The 18780-nt window shown below is 46.2% G+C and overlaps 1 protein-coding gene across 1 annotated transcript in view; it reads left to right on the top strand.

The window, feature by feature from the left end:
• Positions 1–18086, top strand: part of PCB (Pyruvate carboxylase) — a 39125-nt gene extending 21039 nt beyond the window's left edge. The window contains exons 10-25 of the mRNA XM_073083596.1: positions 46–255; positions 740–830; positions 1546–1681; positions 2188–2370; positions 5024–5074; positions 6046–6295; positions 6811–6958; positions 7447–7706; positions 8298–8512; positions 14042–14252; positions 15041–15247; positions 15712–15820; positions 16198–16323; positions 16772–16933; positions 17379–17454; positions 17895–18086. Coding sequence (XP_072939697.1) covers positions 46–255; positions 740–830; positions 1546–1681; positions 2188–2370; positions 5024–5074; positions 6046–6295; positions 6811–6958; positions 7447–7706; positions 8298–8512; positions 14042–14252; positions 15041–15247; positions 15712–15820; positions 16198–16323; positions 16772–16933; positions 17379–17454; positions 17895–18067 — 2608 coding nt within the window. The 3' untranslated portion in view covers positions 18068–18086. The remainder of the gene's footprint in view (positions 1–45; positions 256–739; positions 831–1545; positions 1682–2187; positions 2371–5023; positions 5075–6045; positions 6296–6810; positions 6959–7446; positions 7707–8297; positions 8513–14041; positions 14253–15040; positions 15248–15711; positions 15821–16197; positions 16324–16771; positions 16934–17378; positions 17455–17894) is intronic.
• The last annotated feature ends 694 nt before the right edge of the window (positions 18087–18780 follow it).

Genomic DNA, 18780 nt, shown 5'->3' with positions numbered 1-18780 from the left:
TTTTTTCTATTTCCCCATATCAACCTAAATATATAACTATTTCAGATTACAAGTGGAACATACTATCACAGAGGAAGTGACCGGTATAGATCTAGTTCAGTCACAAATCAAGGTAGCGGAGGGCATGACCCTACCTGAGCTAGGGCTGACACAAGACAAGATTCACACACAGGGCTTCGCGATCCAGTGCCGTGTGACCACTGAGGACCCTGCGAATAACTTCCAGCCCTCTACTGGTAGGATTGAGGTGTTCAGGTTGGTATATTTCGTTGCTTTATTTAAATTGTAGTATTATTATAAAAAAACAAAGCTTCTAACTGTTTACTATATAGAAGAATCTAAATATGTTATAATATGTCAAGCTGTTTTGGGCGTGCCAAAAAATGAGACATACGCTGGAAAAATATTACCTTCTGCAGGAAGGTGAAAATATAAGTCAGACTGTTCTTTGTTGTGGATTAGTGATTTTGTTAATTTTGTTCATTTAAATGTGTTTAGATTTTACTTAACACGATGGGGAATGGGATGTGCGGAGGAGGAGTGACGTTTTGCAAAGAAACACGGCTGATGTTTAAAGCCTGTAAAAATAAATTCTCTAAAACTATCTAATAATCCGAAATAACTCCATATCTGTAATGGTTATCGATACTGATATTTTTTTAATAGATCCGTATCCAAATCCAAAATATCATCAATCAATAACATACTTAAAACTTATACAACTTGTAACCTCTTGTAGATCTGGAGAAGGTATGGGCATCCGTCTGGACTCCGCTTCAACGTACGCCGGTGCAATCATATCGCCCTACTACGACTCACTGCTTGTTAAAGTAAGTAAATCGTCATTATTTATCTAGAAATTGTGTATATTAAAATAGGAAATAAATAAATTGGCCTAGTCCTAGTTGCTACATTCTATAGAGATATTTTATGGGGGAAAAATGCTGCAATACACACAATTCCTTTTTTAATATTTTGGAAATAATTTTCTTAGTTAATTGATCGATTATTAGCATTTAGTATTCGAGAACAAAATAAGCCAAATAGCTTATTATAGCGTTTAAAACATTAAAAGCTGTTAAAAATATCAATGGCGAAACTTAAATACAATTAGAAATTTATACCAAATGAAGGAAACATTAATAAATAAAATTATAATAATGAAAGTACAATAAAGTTAGGTGGAAAGGCAAAAAAGCCAAAGCCGTAAAACACCATTAAAAAAATTAAAAAATATCTTTAATTAAATGCTGCTATTACGAAAATAGCTACGTGGTAATTACAGTAAAACCTCCTCAATATTTAAGGAATTATGTTAAGACTTATCTTTTTTCAAAATTGCTATTAGGCGTTATTAATTACATCTCTAAATCTCTTTCCCTCATTCCCCTCTCTCTCTCCTCTTTCTGTTTCTCTATCTCTCTCCTCTCCTCTTCCGCTCTCTTCTCTCTCGTCCTCTCTTCTCATGCCTCCTCCTCTCACAATCTCTTCCCTCCCTTTTCCTTGTAACTCGTTCTTCTCCCCCTATCTCCTTTCTTCTCTCAGGTAATCTCCCACGCACAAGACCTGTCAGCCTCAGCGGCGAAGATGAACAGAGCGCTCCGCGAGTTCCGTATCCGCGGCGTCAAGACAAACATTCCCTTCCTGCTGAATGTGTTGGAGAACCAGAAGTTCCTTAACGGTATGTTACTTTATAGCTTGGTTCAATACGGATTGCTTTCTAAAAAGGTATTTTATTCACATACTCGCCATTTTGGATTACAATTTATATTGAAACGAATTATAACATTTGATAATGTAAAAAGATAACTAAAAATAAATAACCGTCTTATTGTTATTCTAATTAACCTAGAATATAGAATACCTATAACCTAGAATATTATCCTAGAATATAGGACTAATAAACGAGCATGCAATCCACCTGATGGTAAATGGCTACTGCCCACCATGGACATATTATGTTATACCCCAGACTAACCCCAAAAATGATTAGATGAATGTAGATGCGCCGTTACCCCTGAGGACTAGGCTAGGAAAAGTATTTCTCCCTTACCACACCTATTTCTGCCTAATAAAAGCAGGCTACTAAGCAGCAATAAGTGTCGCAATGGTGCCGACGGAGTCACGCCACAAAAGATTCTATCACCTTCAAAACTGATTATTTATAGAATTTAATATGTTTCGCAGGTGCCGTCGACACATACTTCATCGACGAACACCCCCAGCTCTTCATGTTCAAGGCGTCACAGAACAGAGCGCAGAAGATCCTCAACTACCTAGGTTACGTGTTGGTCAACGGCCCGGCCACGCCCCTCGCAACCAAGATCCCGCCCTCCGACGTGAAGCCCTATATACCGCCGGTGCCCTTGGGTGAGTGGGTTTGTACTAAAACTTCGCGTAGAAAACATAAACATAACAAATAGAAGGTATCGTACAAAGACCTCAGTACTAAAATTAGGGTTTTGTACTAAAGTTTCATGTAGGCACCAAAGATTTATTAAAAAATAAGGTTTCTTACTAAGACCTCAGATTAAGGCATAGATTAGTAAAGATACTTCGCCGCCTTGAAATTGAATGAAGCCGCAAATGGCTTATTATAGTAAGTTCTTTTTTTGAATTCTTGACAAATAAAAACATTTTTAGAGAAAATTTACGAATAAATAACTAATACTGCGTAATTTACATAATAAATAAATAATTATTTCAAATATTTTAGGGACATTTTAGCACGGAGACGTGGCAAAATTTTTTTACGCAACTATTTCAATTCTCAAAACTGGGTACATTTTCTTGTTAGGAGTGAGTAATCTTTACTAATCTATGGAATAAGGTATCAACTTTGGTCTCGCGAACATTGCATTGAAGCACATGAGTGAGTTTAAGTAAATTAAGGTTTATTACAAGGACCTCAGGACCATATGTCTTGCGAACATCACATTGAAGGATGAGTGAATTTAAGTGTCATAACAGATTTTGTGAACAAGGCGTATGTGAATTTTAAGTGATGTCAAATTATATTTACACAATTTTTAATGTAAGGAAAAATGTTTTGTTATTATTATTTTACTATCAATTCATAAAAAAAAGAAATAAAAACAATTATTATATTTACTTTTGGAAATCATGTTTTCAAGCCTTTAATGTTATATTATCACCGACTCTTTCGAGATTTTTTAAACCTGAATGAAGAAGTGTGCGTGATTTGTATCATATATGTACGTAACTTGACCATACAAAGTGAATGGACAGAATTCCATGTGCTTCAATATTTTGTTCAAGAGAGGCTCAGTCTATCCTTTTAGTATCATGATTCAGTAATAGTTACTGGTAATACGAAGAAGATTAACCAAACAGACTGGCTTACCATGTAAAAATGACCATAGATTTCGTGTGAGTTTCATTTTAAAAAAATATCACTATGTACGTGAAACACATACATATACAATCATATTATAAGTATGTACAACGCCATCTATATTAAATTGAAAATAGTTGTAGGAGGAAATGCAGCTTAAAGGATATTATTATCTTATTATTTTATTCGAGATGTAATGGTGTAGCCAGATCTTGACCTTCGCATTTAAAAAAATTGATATCTCATTGAAGAATTGATTATCTTATTTTTATTTATTTATTACATACAGCCTTCATTATATTTAAGACAACAATATTAAAGGTATTTTATGTTAATGAAAATGTTTTAATAAATATATAATATGTATTCGTGATTTAAAATAGTTTAATGATTATATTACTCAGCTTATAACTAATTTAATAAAAACTAAACAAATAACTATAAGACTATAATAATTTCATGTTATAACTGCTAATATAACAAAACGAAATTCTGATATTAATTATTTCTTAGTTAGACATTTTGTTCAGTGTTCTAAGGGATTCATTATATGTGTAACAAATCATATAAATTAATTTCATATTTAATCATGGGATAACCATGGGGGTAAATAAAATTTAATTTTACTTGTTAACTAAATTTTAATATTTTTAATGAAGGATGAAATTTTATTCATACAAAAATGACATGTACCGTAGCAAATAGCACATATTAAATTTAAAATTGTTGATATAATGAAAATAAATGATTATTTGAGGATATTGCACAGCACAAAAAAATATAAAGTGATTTTAAAATAACATAGTTATAGGATATGAAACAATATTATTATGTAGGTATGGAATATAATATGTATAATTACTTATCAATTATGTAGCATTTCGAGAAATTTAAAACACTCGAATTTTAATAAATAAAAAAATACGACGGCGATATATTTAACGTCTAAAGAAAGCAAAACCGTTGACATATTCTATAAAGTGCGTTTTATATTTTATAGCAATATTGTAATTTATATTTATAACAATATTGTATACTTGCGATATTCTACGCTTGCGATATATTAAGCAAAATAATATATTTACTTATATATGTGTTCCCTTTTCTTCCAGTGCGTTCTGGGCATGGTATGTTCGGACATTATTATTATATTGTATTGCTGTTTTGCAGTGTCCTAATTATACTAAAATACTTATTTAATGGGAACACGTTACGTATTAGAGCACGTTGATGTTTTTTTTTAATTGCAAATATATATTATATGATATATATTTGGTTATGGTTTTGCATCTATGGTAAAATTTCATACTTCATTGCTATGGACTATGCGCAAACAAAATTATGTAGCTAAAAAAACAGTTTTAGAGATAATTAATGATTTTCTAAAAAAAATATTTGGTAGGCAAAACAGGCTATTTTTATTCGTGAAATATAAAAAAAAGGAAAAATGCACGCTTTAATAAATACACGGCAAAAAAAAACAATTTTCCAAAACAAAAAAAAAACAATCATTTATTTCGCATCAATTTTGTTTGCAATCACCTACTAATGTTCTAGATGGCGTTTTCTGTTCATACATCCATCGTGCTCATTATTATTTAGCCACTTGTGCACACCATTGACGTTGCTGCACTCCGCCATATTTTTTTTACTAAAAATATTTTTCAGACCTTTCGCCTGAGGCCATTAAAAGGCAGGAAATGACAGGGGAGAACACAGGTGAGGAATAATGCTTTATCTGATTAATCCGAGTGACGGTTCCGCTAGTGTTGTGCTTCGTAATGTTGTTGGGATGTCGTCGCTTTTGTTGTTGTGTTGTTTTGCTGCTTTTTGGTATGCGAACAGATATTTTTACTTTGACTCTAAGATTTAAACTACAGTGAGATATAAATATTATATAAAATAATGTTATATGAAGTTTCTATTCAATCAAAGAATATATGTATACTTTGGTATGCTATACAATATAATATTAAACTTATGTGCTCTATAGTACAACAGAAATCTTTTTCTTGTGATTTGTTATCATACTATGATGGCATATTATGGTCTTTATTTAAAGAATATTTTATGAAACTAATTTTACTATTTAAATAAAATACTGAAATTTCATTTAAATTTAAATTAATTTTATTGTAATATTAAATATTACTTTGTCAATATAATTTAATACGTTTAAGTCCCAAATTGTGAGTGTGTGCTTATTAACTTTAACGTGAACGTCTTTACATTTTTACAACGTACCTACCTGTGCACAGTCATTTTAGTTGTATTCGATCCTCACAAAAACAAAAAGTATTATAAATTATCTAATAAGTTTGATTATATTTTTTAATAAGAAACGCTACGCTCTATTTAGGTTGTGGTATATAATTATTAGTTTATTCCATTTCTAACTTTATAAAATCATGCTTAAATAAACAGATATACTCAAATTAGTGTATGATTATTATATGATATTTATATTTTAATAATAATATATACCGTAATTATATAGTTTATTATTATTACGGTTTAATACTGTAATATGGTTTATTATTAAGGTTAAATAGTACCAAAATATATATGGAATAAATAATTATTGCAGTAAATGCACTGTATATATAAAAATGCGGTACAGGGGACAATAGGCGGAAAAGGAATCAGGATTAATTAATTAAATGACAATTTTAATCAAAATATATTTACAGCTGTACAACCACCAAAAGGATTCAAACAGATTTTGAAAGAGGGTGGTCCTGAAGCCTTCGCGAAGGCGGTACGACAACACAAAGGGCTCCTGCTCATGGACACGACCTTTAGGGACGCTCACCAGTCCTTATTAGCTACGAGAGTGAGGACACATGACTTGTTAGGAGTATCGCCCTATGTTGCACATAACTTCAGTAATCTGTACTCGTTGGAAAATTGGGGAGGTGCGACCTTCGATGTGGCTCTTAGGTGAGACTATTTTTTTGTGATATTATGATTTGGACCGAATAATCAAAGTTGCCAGTGCTCTTTGACTTTCACGTCGAAACACTAAATATAGTCCTGCTAAAAACTAGCCTATTTTAAAGTTCCTGTTTTTATTCAATAAAAGTGTGCATGTAGTTCATCTGGTGGTAAAGGTCACTGCGACCCATGGAAGTCTCCAAGCATCTCCATATAAACAGAGGTTCTACTTAAAGTCGGATACATGTTCAATCTTCAGGACTAAGATGGTCGCCTTAAACGACAATTTATTAACTGTATAAAAAATTGCACGCCGACAAGGCAGACTGAGAGAAGACTTGTGGCTTCAAGACCTTTTGTTAACCTTATTCTATGAAAATAAAGAATTATGAATTATATCTAAGTCAGTCTACATCCACGCCCATATAGGGAAACTTAAAAAAAAATAACTTGACAAAATATTATAATTATAAAACTGCTTGATTCCCAATAAAGATCGTTATAATCTGGAATAATTTCAGGTTCCTCCACGAGTGCCCGTGGGAGCGTTTAGAGGACATGCGCCGCCTCATCCCCAACATCCCCTTCCAGATGTTGCTGCGGGGAGCCAACGCCGTGGGCTACACCAACTACCCTGACAATGTCGTCTTCGAGTTCTGTGATATGGCTGTAAGTTTGTCTTGATATTGGTTCCGTTGAAACAGTTTCTCAATCGTCTTTTAAATTAACACCTTGTTTCTGGTCCATAAAGGGTTCTCAAAGGTTGCGATATTTCTGGTCCATAAGTAGAGTAATTTACAAGTTTCAATCAAAGCCAAATTATAACTTATGGGATTCTCAAAAATAGATCAGAAACCATATCTTTTAAATTTATGGTTTACCGTCAAACTTTAAAACCCTAGTAAAGCGCTCTTTTATTCAACAAGTTATACTTAAAAATATGTGAAAAGTTTGGTCGTCAAACCACAAAAAGTTTTACTAATTTAATAATGATCGCTTTATGAAATGGCTGTGAAATTTAACAAAATGTATAGATGAAACGTTAACTTACTTTCATGCGTCGATTTAGGAACTTTTTCGTTTCGTTTAACTGAAAGTAACATAACCTATTAACCTGTTAAATTGAACTTATTTTATTTTATTTTATTTATTTCTAGGTAAAAGCCGGCATGGACGTCTTCAGAGTGTTCGATTCTCTGAACTACCTCCCAAATTTAATCCTGGGTATGGAAGCCGCGGGTAAGGCTGGCGGAGTGGTAGAAGCTGCCATCTCCTACACCGGAGACGTGTCCGACCCTAACAAGAAGAAGTACGACCTTAAGTACTACTTGAATCTAGCGGATGAGCTCGTGAAGGCAGGGACACACGTTCTCGGTATCAAGGATATGGCCGGTCTGCTGAAGCCACAGGCTGCTAAGTAAGTTTCATGTTACGATTTTTGCAAGTAGTTTTAATTCTGTTTGGACTTCTATGTGGACTTAAAAAATGCCTTAACGCTATTTTGTTCTTTTTATTTTTTGAAGTTATACTTCTCTCGGAGCGGATGGAATAAATTATGAGGGTGCATTTTTGAAAACATGCATTTTTGCAACATATAGTTGGCTAGTCAATATTGCAAGTTAATAAAATATATTTTTAGGTGAAGATACGATACGAAACATTATTATGTCGTGTCGTGTCGTATCGTGCCGTATCGTGTTATTTATTACCAATCATTATGTAAAGTTTCACTACTTGCGCGTGTGTGTGACATTAATGCAGACATTATTTTTTATTATTTCTTTTTTATTAAATACGCCAAAGTGTGACAAGATAATCCAATGTTACAGCGTCACAGCGCTCATTCACGAGATTTTCCTGTCTCGGTAAACGGCGCTGCGCTTTCAATTTTCTTCGGTGCCACGCAACCAAATTTCGCAAAGGAAAGCCACGGCTCGCCGTGGCGTTGTAACGTTGGATTACATACATGGCCTTATTAGTATGTTTAAATTTTCTACCATTCTCGTAGGTTGCTAATAACAGCGATCCGCGACAAGCACCCGTCCGTGCCGATCCACGTGCACACACACGACACGTCCGGCGCGGGCGTGGCGGCCATGCTGGCCTGCGCGGAGGCGGGCGCGGACGTGGTGGACGCGGCCGTGGACTCCATGTCCGGCCTCACCAGCCAGCCCAGCATGGGCGCGCTCGTCGCCTCGCTGCAGGGCACCGCGCTGGACACGGGTGAGTGACGTCACGCGGCACTGCCGGCCTGCGCGGAGGCGGGCGCGGACGTGGTGGACGCGGCCGTGGACTCCATGTCCGGCCTCACCAGCCAGCCCAGCATGGGCGCGCTCGTCGCCTCGCTGCAGGGCACCGCGCTGGACACGGGTGAGTGACGTCACGCGGCACTGCCGGCCTGCGCGGAGGCGGGCGCGGACGTGGTGGACGCGGCCGTGGACTCCATGTCCGGCCTCACCAGCCAGCCCAGCATGGGCGCGCTCGTCGCCTCGCTGCAGGGCACCGCGCTGGACACGGGTGAGTGACGTCACGCGGCACTGCCGGCCTGCGCGGAGGCGGGCGCGGACGTGGTGGACGCGGCCGTGGACTCCATGTCCGGCCTCACCAGCCAGCCCAGCATGGGCGCGCTCGTCGCCTCGCTGCAGGGCACCGCGCTGGACACGGGTGAGTGACGTCACGCGGCACTGCCGGCCTGCGCGGAGGCGGGCGCGGACGTGGTGGACGCGGCCGTGGACTCCATGTCCGGCCTCACCAGCCAGCCCAGCATGGGCGCGCTCGTCGCCTCGCTGCAGGGCACCGCGCTGGACACGGGTGAGTGACGTCACGCGGCACTGCCGGCCTGCGCGGAGGCGGGCGCGGACGTGGTGGACGCGGCCGTGGACTCCATGTCCGGCCTCACCAGCCAGCCCAGCATGGGCGCGCTCGTCGCCTCGCTGCAGGGCACCGCGCTGGACACGGGTGAGTGACGTCACGCGGCACTGCCGGCCTGCGCGGAGGCGGGCGCGGACGTGGTGGACGCGGCCGTGGACTCCATGTCCGGCCTCACCAGCCAGCCCAGCATGGGCGCGCTCGTCGCCTCGCTGCAGGGCACCGCGCTGGACACGGGTGAGTGACGTCACGCGGCACTGCCGGCCTGCGCGGAGGCGGGCGCGGACGTGGTGGACGCGGCCGTGGACTCCATGTCCGGCCTCACCAGCCAGCCCAGCATGGGCGCGCTCGTCGCCTCGCTGCAGGGCACCGCGCTGGACACGGGTGAGTGACGTCACGCGGCACTGCCGGCCTGCGCGGAGGCGGGCGCGGACGTGGTGGACGCGGCCGTGGACTCCATGTCCGGCCTCACCAGCCAGCCCAGCATGGGCGCGCTCGTCGCCTCGCTGCAGGGCACCGCGCTGGACACGGGTGAGTGACGTCACGCGGCACTGCCGGCCTGCGCGGAGGCGGGCGCGGACGTGGTGGACGCGGCCGTGGACTCCATGTCCGGCCTCACCAGCCAGCCCAGCATGGGCGCGCTCGTCGCCTCGCTGCAGGGCACCGCGCTGGACACGGGTGAGTGACGTCACGCGGCACTGCCGGCCTGCGCGGAGGCGGGCGCGGACGTGGTGGACGCGGCCGTGGACTCCATGTCCGGCCTCACCAGCCAGCCCAGCATGGGCGCGCTCGTCGCCTCGCTGCAGGGCACCGCGCTGGACACGGGTGAGTGACGTCACGCGGCACTGCCGGCCTGCGCGGAGGCGGGCGCGGACGTGGTGGACGCGGCCGTGGACTCCATGTCCGGCCTCACCAGCCAGCCCAGCATGGGCGCGCTCGTCGCCTCGCTGCAGGGCACCGCGCTGGACACGGGTGAGTGACGTCACGCGGCACTGCCGGCCTGCGCGGAGGCGGGCGCGGACGTGGTGGACGCGGCCGTGGACTCCATGTCCGGCCTCACCAGCCAGCCCAGCATGGGCGCGCTCGTCGCCTCGCTGCAGGGCACCGCGCTGGACACGGGTGAGTGACGTCACGCGGCACTGCCGGCCTGCGCGGAGGCGGGCGCGGACGTGGTGGACGCGGCCGTGGACTCCATGTCCGGCCTCACCAGCCAGCCCAGCATGGGCGCGCTCGTCGCCTCGCTGCAGGGCACCGCGCTGGACACGGGTGAGTGACGTCACGCGGCACTGCCGGCCTGCGCGGAGGCGGGCGCGGACGTGGTGGACGCGGCCGTGGACTCCATGTCCGGCCTCACCAGCCAGCCCAGCATGGGCGCGCTCGTCGCCTCGCTGCAGGGCACCGCGCTGGACACGGGTGAGTGACGTCACGCGGCACTGCCGGCCTGCGCGGAGGCGGGCGCGGACGTGGTGGACGCGGCCGTGGACTCCATGTCCGGCCTCACCAGCCAGCCCAGCATGGGCGCGCTCGTCGCCTCGCTGCAGGGCACCGCGCTGGACACGGGTGAGTGACGTCACGCGGCACTGCCGGCCTGCGCGGAGGCGGGCGCGGACGTGGTGGACGCGGCCGTGGACTCCATGTCCGGCCTCACCAGCCAGCCCAGCATGGGCGCGCTCGTCGCCTCGCTGCAGGGCACCGCGCTGGACACGGGTGAGTGACGTCACGCGGCACTGCCGGCCTGCGCGGAGGCGGGCGCGGACGTGGTGGACGCGGCCGTGGACTCCATGTCCGGCCTCACCAGCCAGCCCAGCATGGGCGCGCTCGTCGCCTCGCTGCAGGGCACCGCGCTGGACACGGGTGAGTGACGTCACGCGGCACTGCCGGCCTGCGCGGAGGCGGGCGCGGACGTGGTGGACGCGGCCGTGGACTCCATGTCCGGCCTCACCAGCCAGCCCAGCATGGGCGCGCTCGTCGCCTCGCTGCAGGGCACCGCGCTGGACACGGGTGAGTGACGTCACGCGGCACTGCCGGCCTGCGCGGAGGCGGGCGCGGACGTGGTGGACGCGGCCGTGGACTCCATGTCCGGCCTCACCAGCCAGCCCAGCATGGGCGCGCTCGTCGCCTCGCTGCAGGGCACCGCGCTGGACACGGGTGAGTGACGTCACGCGGCACTGCCGGCCTGCGCGGAGGCGGGCGCGGACGTGGTGGACGCGGCCGTGGACTCCATGTCCGGCCTCACCAGCCAGCCCAGCATGGGCGCGCTCGTCGCCTCGCTGCAGGGCACCGCGCTGGACACGGGTGAGTGACGTCACGCGGCACTGCCGGCCTGCGCGGAGGCGGGCGCGGACGTGGTGGACGCGGCCGTGGACTCCATGTCCGGCCTCACCAGCCAGCCCAGCATGGGCGCGCTCGTCGCCTCGCTGCAGGGCACCGCGCTGGACACGGGTGAGTGACGTCACGCGGCACTGCCGGCCTGCGCGGAGGCGGGCGCGGACGTGGTGGACGCGGCCGTGGACTCCATGTCCGGCCTCACCAGCCAGCCCAGCATGGGCGCGCTCGTCGCCTCGCTGCAGGGCACCGCGCTGGACACGGGTGAGTGACGTCACGCGGCACTGCCGGCCTGCGCGGAGGCGGGCGCGGACGTGGTGGACGCGGCCGTGGACTCCATGTCCGGCCTCACCAGCCAGCCCAGCATGGGCGCGCTCGTCGCCTCGCTGCAGGGCACCGCGCTGGACACGGGTGAGTGACGTCACGCGGCACTGCCGGCCTGCGCGGAGGCGGGCGCGGACGTGGTGGACGCGGCCGTGGACTCCATGTCCGGCCTCACCAGCCAGCCCAGCATGGGCGCGCTCGTCGCCTCGCTGCAGGGCACCGCGCTGGACACGGGTGAGTGACGTCACGCGGCACTGCCGGCCTGCGCGGAGGCGGGCGCGGACGTGGTGGACGCGGCCGTGGACTCCATGTCCGGCCTCACCAGCCAGCCCAGCATGGGCGCGCTCGTCGCCTCGCTGCAGGGCACCGCGCTGGACACGGGTGAGTGACGTCACGCGGCACTGCCGGCCTGCGCGGAGGCGGGCGCGGACGTGGTGGACGCGGCCGTGGACTCCATGTCCGGCCTCACCAGCCAGCCCAGCATGGGCGCGCTCGTCGCCTCGCTGCAGGGCACCGCGCTGGACACGGGTGAGTGACGTCACGCGGCACTGCCGGCCTGCGCGGAGGCGGGCGCGGACGTGGTGGACGCGGCCGTGGACTCCATGTCCGGCCTCACCAGCCAGCCCAGCATGGGCGCGCTCGTCGCCTCGCTGCAGGGCACCGCGCTGGACACGGGTGAGTGACGTCACGCGGCACTGCCGGCCTGCGCGGAGGCGGGCGCGGACGTGGTGGACGCGGCCGTGGACTCCATGTCCGGCCTCACCAGCCAGCCCAGCATGGGCGCGCTCGTCGCCTCGCTGCAGGGCACCGCGCTGGACACGGGTGAGTGACGTCACGCGGCACTGCCGGCCTGCGCGGAGGCGGGCGCGGACGTGGTGGACGCGGCCGTGGACTCCATGTCCGGCCTCACCAGCCAGCCCAGCATGGGCGCGCTCGTCGCCTCGCTGCAGGGCACCGCGCTGGACACGGGTGAGTGACGTCACGCGGCACTGCCGGCCTGCGCGGAGGCGGGCGCGGACGTGGTGGACGCGGCCGTGGACTCCATGTCCGGCCTCACCAGCCAGCCCAGCATGGGCGCGCTCGTCGCCTCGCTGCAGGGCACCGCGCTGGACACGGGTGAGTGACGTCACGCGGCACTGCCGGCCTGCGCGGAGGCGGGCGCGGACGTGGTGGACGCGGCCGTGGACTCCATGTCCGGCCTCACCAGCCAGCCCAGCATGGGCGCGCTCGTCGCCTCGCTGCAGGGCACCGCGCTGGACACGGGTGAGTGACGTCACGCGGCACTGCCGGCCTGCGCGGAGGCGGGCGCGGACGTGGTGGACGCGGCCGTGGACTCCATGTCCGGCCTCACCAGCCAGCCCAGCATGGGCGCGCTCGTCGCCTCGCTGCAGGGCACCGCGCTGGACACGGGTGAGTGACGTCACGCGGCACTGCCGGCCTGCGCGGAGGCGGGCGCGGACGTGGTGGACGCGGCCGTGGACTCCATGTCCGGCCTCACCAGCCAGCCCAGCATGGGCGCGCTCGTCGCCTCGCTGCAGGGCACCGCGCTGGACACGGGTGAGTGACGTCACGCGGCACTGCCGGCCTGCGCGGAGGCGGGCGCGGACGTGGTGGACGCGGCCGTGGACTCCATGTCCGGCCTCACCAGCCAGCCCAGCATGGGCGCGCTCGTCGCCTCGCTGCAGGGCACCGCGCTGGACACGGGTGAGTGACGTCACGCGGCACCGCTGCACCAGCACCCGCCCAGCGGGTGTGGCGGTGACGTCATAAGGCACATGGGCAAACGCTGGTCCATGCAAGCTGACTCGGGTTACGCAACATTTAAATATTTACAACAATTCGCCGAGTGACTCGTCGAACAATAACAAGTATGTACAAATGCCTCGTACTAGTACAAACGCGTAATGCGTGTATACTTGCGTGGCGTACCTTTGGTGCGAAGAACGGACAAGCATTGCAAGTACTAAATACACCCGAATACGCCACTATACAGGATGAATTTTTCCAATGAACCTTTATGGTCAAATCCGAAACTATAAGAATTAACGAAAAATGCTGAAAGGAGTTACGAGGCTGAGTTTAATATACATTAAAACTGCATCCCAGAGAAGGTAGAGATAAGTCAGTCATGTAGTCCCCTTTCTAAACTAGAACCCAACGGCACATAACTGTTGTGATGCAAAAGTAGGAATAAGAGTGGAGTAATTAAACCTATAATTTCCCATTATTTTGCAGGTATACCCCTCCAAACGGTATCGGAGTACTCAGCGTACTGGGAGCAGGCTCGCACGCTGTACGGGCCGTTCGAGGCGACCGCCACGATGAAGTCCGGCAACGCGGACGTGTACCTGAACGAGATCCCCGGCGGCCAGTACACCAACCTGCAGTTCCAGGCGTTCTCGCTGGGGCTCGGCAGCCAGTTCGAGGAGGTTAAGAAGGCGTATAGGTGAATGTTTTTCAAAACTGAACTTTGATTATAAGGTCAACGTGTTTGCTGCAAAACATGACGTCTGATCTAGATTTGGCTGAAAAAATCTCACAACGAAAGTTACCACGCCGTAACCCTGCACCCGGCATGACGCCAGCTGCATTCCGCTGAATCGCGTAATCGAACGATGTACAGTGGTGTTTCACATAAAATCAGTATTGTTACAGAATTCCTATATACATATTTTGTTCTTATAATAGTTAATTATTGTAATAAATAAAGTACTTTTTAAAAACATTATTCGCGTTCGCCCGAATTTAACTCGAGCCAGGTGGTCATGCCTAGGTAACAAGCGTGCTAAGCCTGTCCCAATTCGTATATTGAAATGCCAAATATTAAGATAACAGCGATTTAAAAATACTAATGGCGCCATCTCTTGTATGTTTCGGAAAACCGCCACAAGAGGATCAAAAACTAAACTTTGATTTCAAGGTCAACGTGTGTTGCAAAACCTGAGATCAGGTCAGGGTTTGTGCAAAGAGAAGTTTCCCACCGAGCTAGATAATAGGTAATAGGCATGCTCAGACTGTGTCAGTTCGTAGCTTGTGTATATGCAAAATATTAAGAACTCTTTGATAAATCACGCATTTAACAATACAAGTGGCACCAGATTTTAGCAAGTTACGGAGTTTCCTGTTATGATAGTTTTACTTGCTGCGCATTGTTGGACGCACTCTTTTTCTTATTTTTATACTATTTTTTTTCTAATAAAAACCTAATCTATAACTATCCCTTATCTTTTCCAGGGAAGCCAACTTGCTCCTCGGCGACATCATCAAGGTGACACCCTCGTCGAAGGTTGTGGGTGACTTAGCCCAGTTCATGGTGCAGAATAAGCTGACTGCTGACGAGATTCGCGCGAGAGCAGAGGAACTGTCTTTCCCGAAGTCTGTAGTGGAGTTCCTGCAGGGTGCTATTGGTATACCGCACGGAGGCTTCCCTGAACCTCTTAGGTGAGTCTTTATGTAACAAAAGACAGGTTTTCAAAATAATAAAGTGTCCTTACTAAGTGACAAAGTATTATTACTAAGTCGCAAAGTATTATTACTAAGTGACAAAGTAATGTAACTTAGTGACAAAGTGTTACCACAAATTGCAAGATATTTTTAGTAAAAAAAATACATTGAGAAGAAGTTCAAAAAGTGGCCTAAATTATTATTTAGGCCACTTTTTGAACCTATTTATTAACAGTTTAACTGTTTATTAACAGTCAGCAAATTATGTGATCTATTAATAATAAATAAGTGTGGTGTAATTGTAACATTTATAATACATATGTGTAAAAAAACATATTTGTCTTTGGTTGAAGCTGGTATATATAAAATTTCGAAGATAAAGTGAGATTTACATAAACACCTAAGTAGAATTTTACTCAATGTAAATCTACAGTAAAATTAAATTATAAGTACATTTTCAGATCTAAGGTCCTGAAGGATATGCCCAGGATAGAGGACCGGCCCGGCAAGGAGCTGCCTCCATTAGACTTCGAGAAACTCAAAGCTGATATTAAAGAAACTTATCCTGATGTAAGTACAAGCTTATTCCCGCAACTAAAACGAAATAACAGCAGTGTTAAGCGTTGCTGTGTTCTGGTTTAAAGAGGGTTGTAAGAGAGACATACTTTTCCGAGGCGTTCAAGCTTAGTTTTCGGGGGTAGCGGTGCGTCTGTCGCAGATCTCAGATAAGAAGTTTATTTTATCTGGGATTGATTATAGATGACTATAGGCGGCAGAAGCCACTCACCATCAGGAGGACTACACGCTCGTCTGCTATTACAATACTTAACTTCATACATTGCTTAAATTCATAGATCACGTGAGGTCTACACAAGCCCCGTTAGTATATACTTTCATATTTTCTTAATGAATTGTTTATTCATTAATAATATTGTAATTGTTTTCAGGTTAGCGAACAAGACATAATGTCAGCGGCGATGTACCCACAAGTCGCGAACGATTTCTTCCGCATCCGTGAAAAGTACGGGCCGGTGAAACATCTGGACACGAAGACTTTCCTTGTTGGACCCACGGTGAGATGACCTCTGAGTATAATTCTCAAGAACTTGACTTGGTAAAAATAAGTATGATGGTAAGTAGTCACTATCGCTCAAAATTCTGTAATCAAAAACAAAAGGGTTGAGCACTCAGAACATTCTGTAATTAGCAGCGAAAAGAGTTAAAGTTCTATTTAATGTCGGACATAGATATGTTGCCTTAAGGATTTTTCTTTTGTTTGATCGTTCAAAATAGACTATGAACGTCGAAAGATTCTAAAGTTACTTAAAAAGTGTACATTATTTGAATTTGAATGAGTATGGCAAGGGTGGCGTGGTATAAAATGACGTCACGCGTTATGGGGCGTCAGCATCTGCACTGAAAGCAGTTTAAGGCAAACACAACTCCGTAATTGCGAATTTTAGACTTTACACATTTCAAGTACTTTTTCTTATTTTCGGAAGCATTGATTGTATCTTACAGGTTGGCGAAACCATCGAAGTGCGTTTGGAGCGGGGCAAGACGCTGGACATCCGCACACTGGCCGTGTCGGACGAGATGACGGCGGCGGGCGAGCGCGAGGTGTTCTTCGAGCTCAACGGACAACTGCGCTCCGTGTTCATACGCGACGAGAACGCCAGCAAGGTAGGCTTCACTGTGAGATGACGGCGGTGAGAGTTTATATATAACTTGCTCCGAATTGAGGATAATGAAACACAGCTTTATATACTCGTAGCTTTAGATTCGCGCAGTTCGAGCATGCAGTTCAGTACAAAAGCAGGTATCACATGTGTGAACTAAACTCGTGTACTAATAAAATTATTCACAAACACAACAATAATATTTAAATCGTATTTAAAATATATCTATATCTATATGATTGTATTTGTGCCCGCGGACACAGATGATTTGCTTTATCAGGAATCGAACGCAAAACCCTGTGCGTCCCTGCGCGAATATCATGATGTGCACAATATCTAGAATTCCTATAATAGGAATATAAAATACATGAATAAAATTAAAAAAAAAACTTTTAATCAATACAAAAACTTAATTAAAACAAAATTATTTACATTGATTATGTTTCTAGGAGATGAAGATTCACCCGAAGGCTGTGAAAGGAGACAAGAATCAAGTGGGAGCGCCCATGCCAGGAACTGTTCTCAGTAAGCATCTTCTAATGCCATATTTTATTACTTTTAAATTGCAAATACATTATAACTATAAAAAATATAACTGAAAAAAAAAAGTTTGGTCATCTGGCCCCAGTAACGACACTTTTGTAAATTGTAGTTATTTTATTTTCATTAAAAAATATATATTATCATATATACATACCCACACAATGATTTAAATAAACATATGAACGCAATATAATTTATATGAAAGTGAACTTATAGATTTGGTAAATTTATCTTAATCATAAACAGACTACTCTTAACATTCGAGAACTAATATTCAGTCACACATCTGCTGAAAGAAATTCGTAGAAATAATAATCAAAACTTTTGCAAGTTAATTTATACTTTTTATTTTCTAGACCCTATACATGTATTATTTTTCACTAATCTAAACGAATTTTAAAATTAAAAAAATAATTTCACAGCAATCAAAGTGAAAGAAGGCGACAAGGTGGAGAAAGGTCAGCCGATAGCCGTCCTCTCGGCTATGAAGATGGAGATGATTGTTCAAGCGCCCAAAGCCGGCACCATCCTGTCTGTGGCCATCACCAATGGACAGAAGCTGGAGGGCGATGACCTCATCTGCACCATCGAGTAAATTTCGTACTGTGGAGTACGGAGTTGTACTAGGGTATATTCGTATTGGTTGAAATGTACCAGGTATTGGTTAAGCAAAATAACAGGAAAATTAACGGAAATACGATAAACAATATCTGCTTCTAATGACTTTATGTTCTCATAATATCACGAAAAGATACGCAAGCGTGTATGCAATGACACATGAAAATATCACTCAAATGTCTACCTGGCTCTCGATTCGAATTAGTATTGTTTGTTGTGCCTAAATCACTATCATATATATATTTATAGAAGCAGGAGCATGAAAAGTATAGCTGTATGAATACGAATATGCCCTAGCGTGTAGCCTGTAGCGTTAAGCGCAGTACCTGTTTGATCGCGACTGATGTTTGGTTTATAGTCAGTTAAGTAACATCGTTTAATATTGACACTAAAATAGTATTGTGACATTGTTTTATTACTCTTAGAAATTGAGTAAAGATCAAATTTTATAAAATGCTTATAAATACCTATAAATACTTAAAAAACTTAACAATACCCAGAAAATAAATTTAGAAACACAAGAAAATATAATAAATAGACCACACAATCTTATGATGAATGAGCTTTGCTAATAATCTTTCATTCGTTCATTAACCATTCACTCAGTCGCGGACGAACGAGTACGTTATTCTTAGAATCTGTTACGTTCAAATCACAATTTTATACTGAAAATATGGATTAGAATTTTAT

Source organism: Epargyreus clarus, unplaced genomic scaffold, assembly GCF_041222505.1.
Source record: "Epargyreus clarus isolate Ecla_fem2 unplaced genomic scaffold, WU_Ecla_fem_2.2 ptg000001l, whole genome shotgun sequence".
Lineage (NCBI taxonomy): Eukaryota > Metazoa > Arthropoda > Insecta > Lepidoptera > Hesperiidae > Epargyreus > Epargyreus clarus.
Note: the sequence above shows the minus strand (reverse complement) of the source record. Positions and strands in the feature narration are given on the sequence as shown.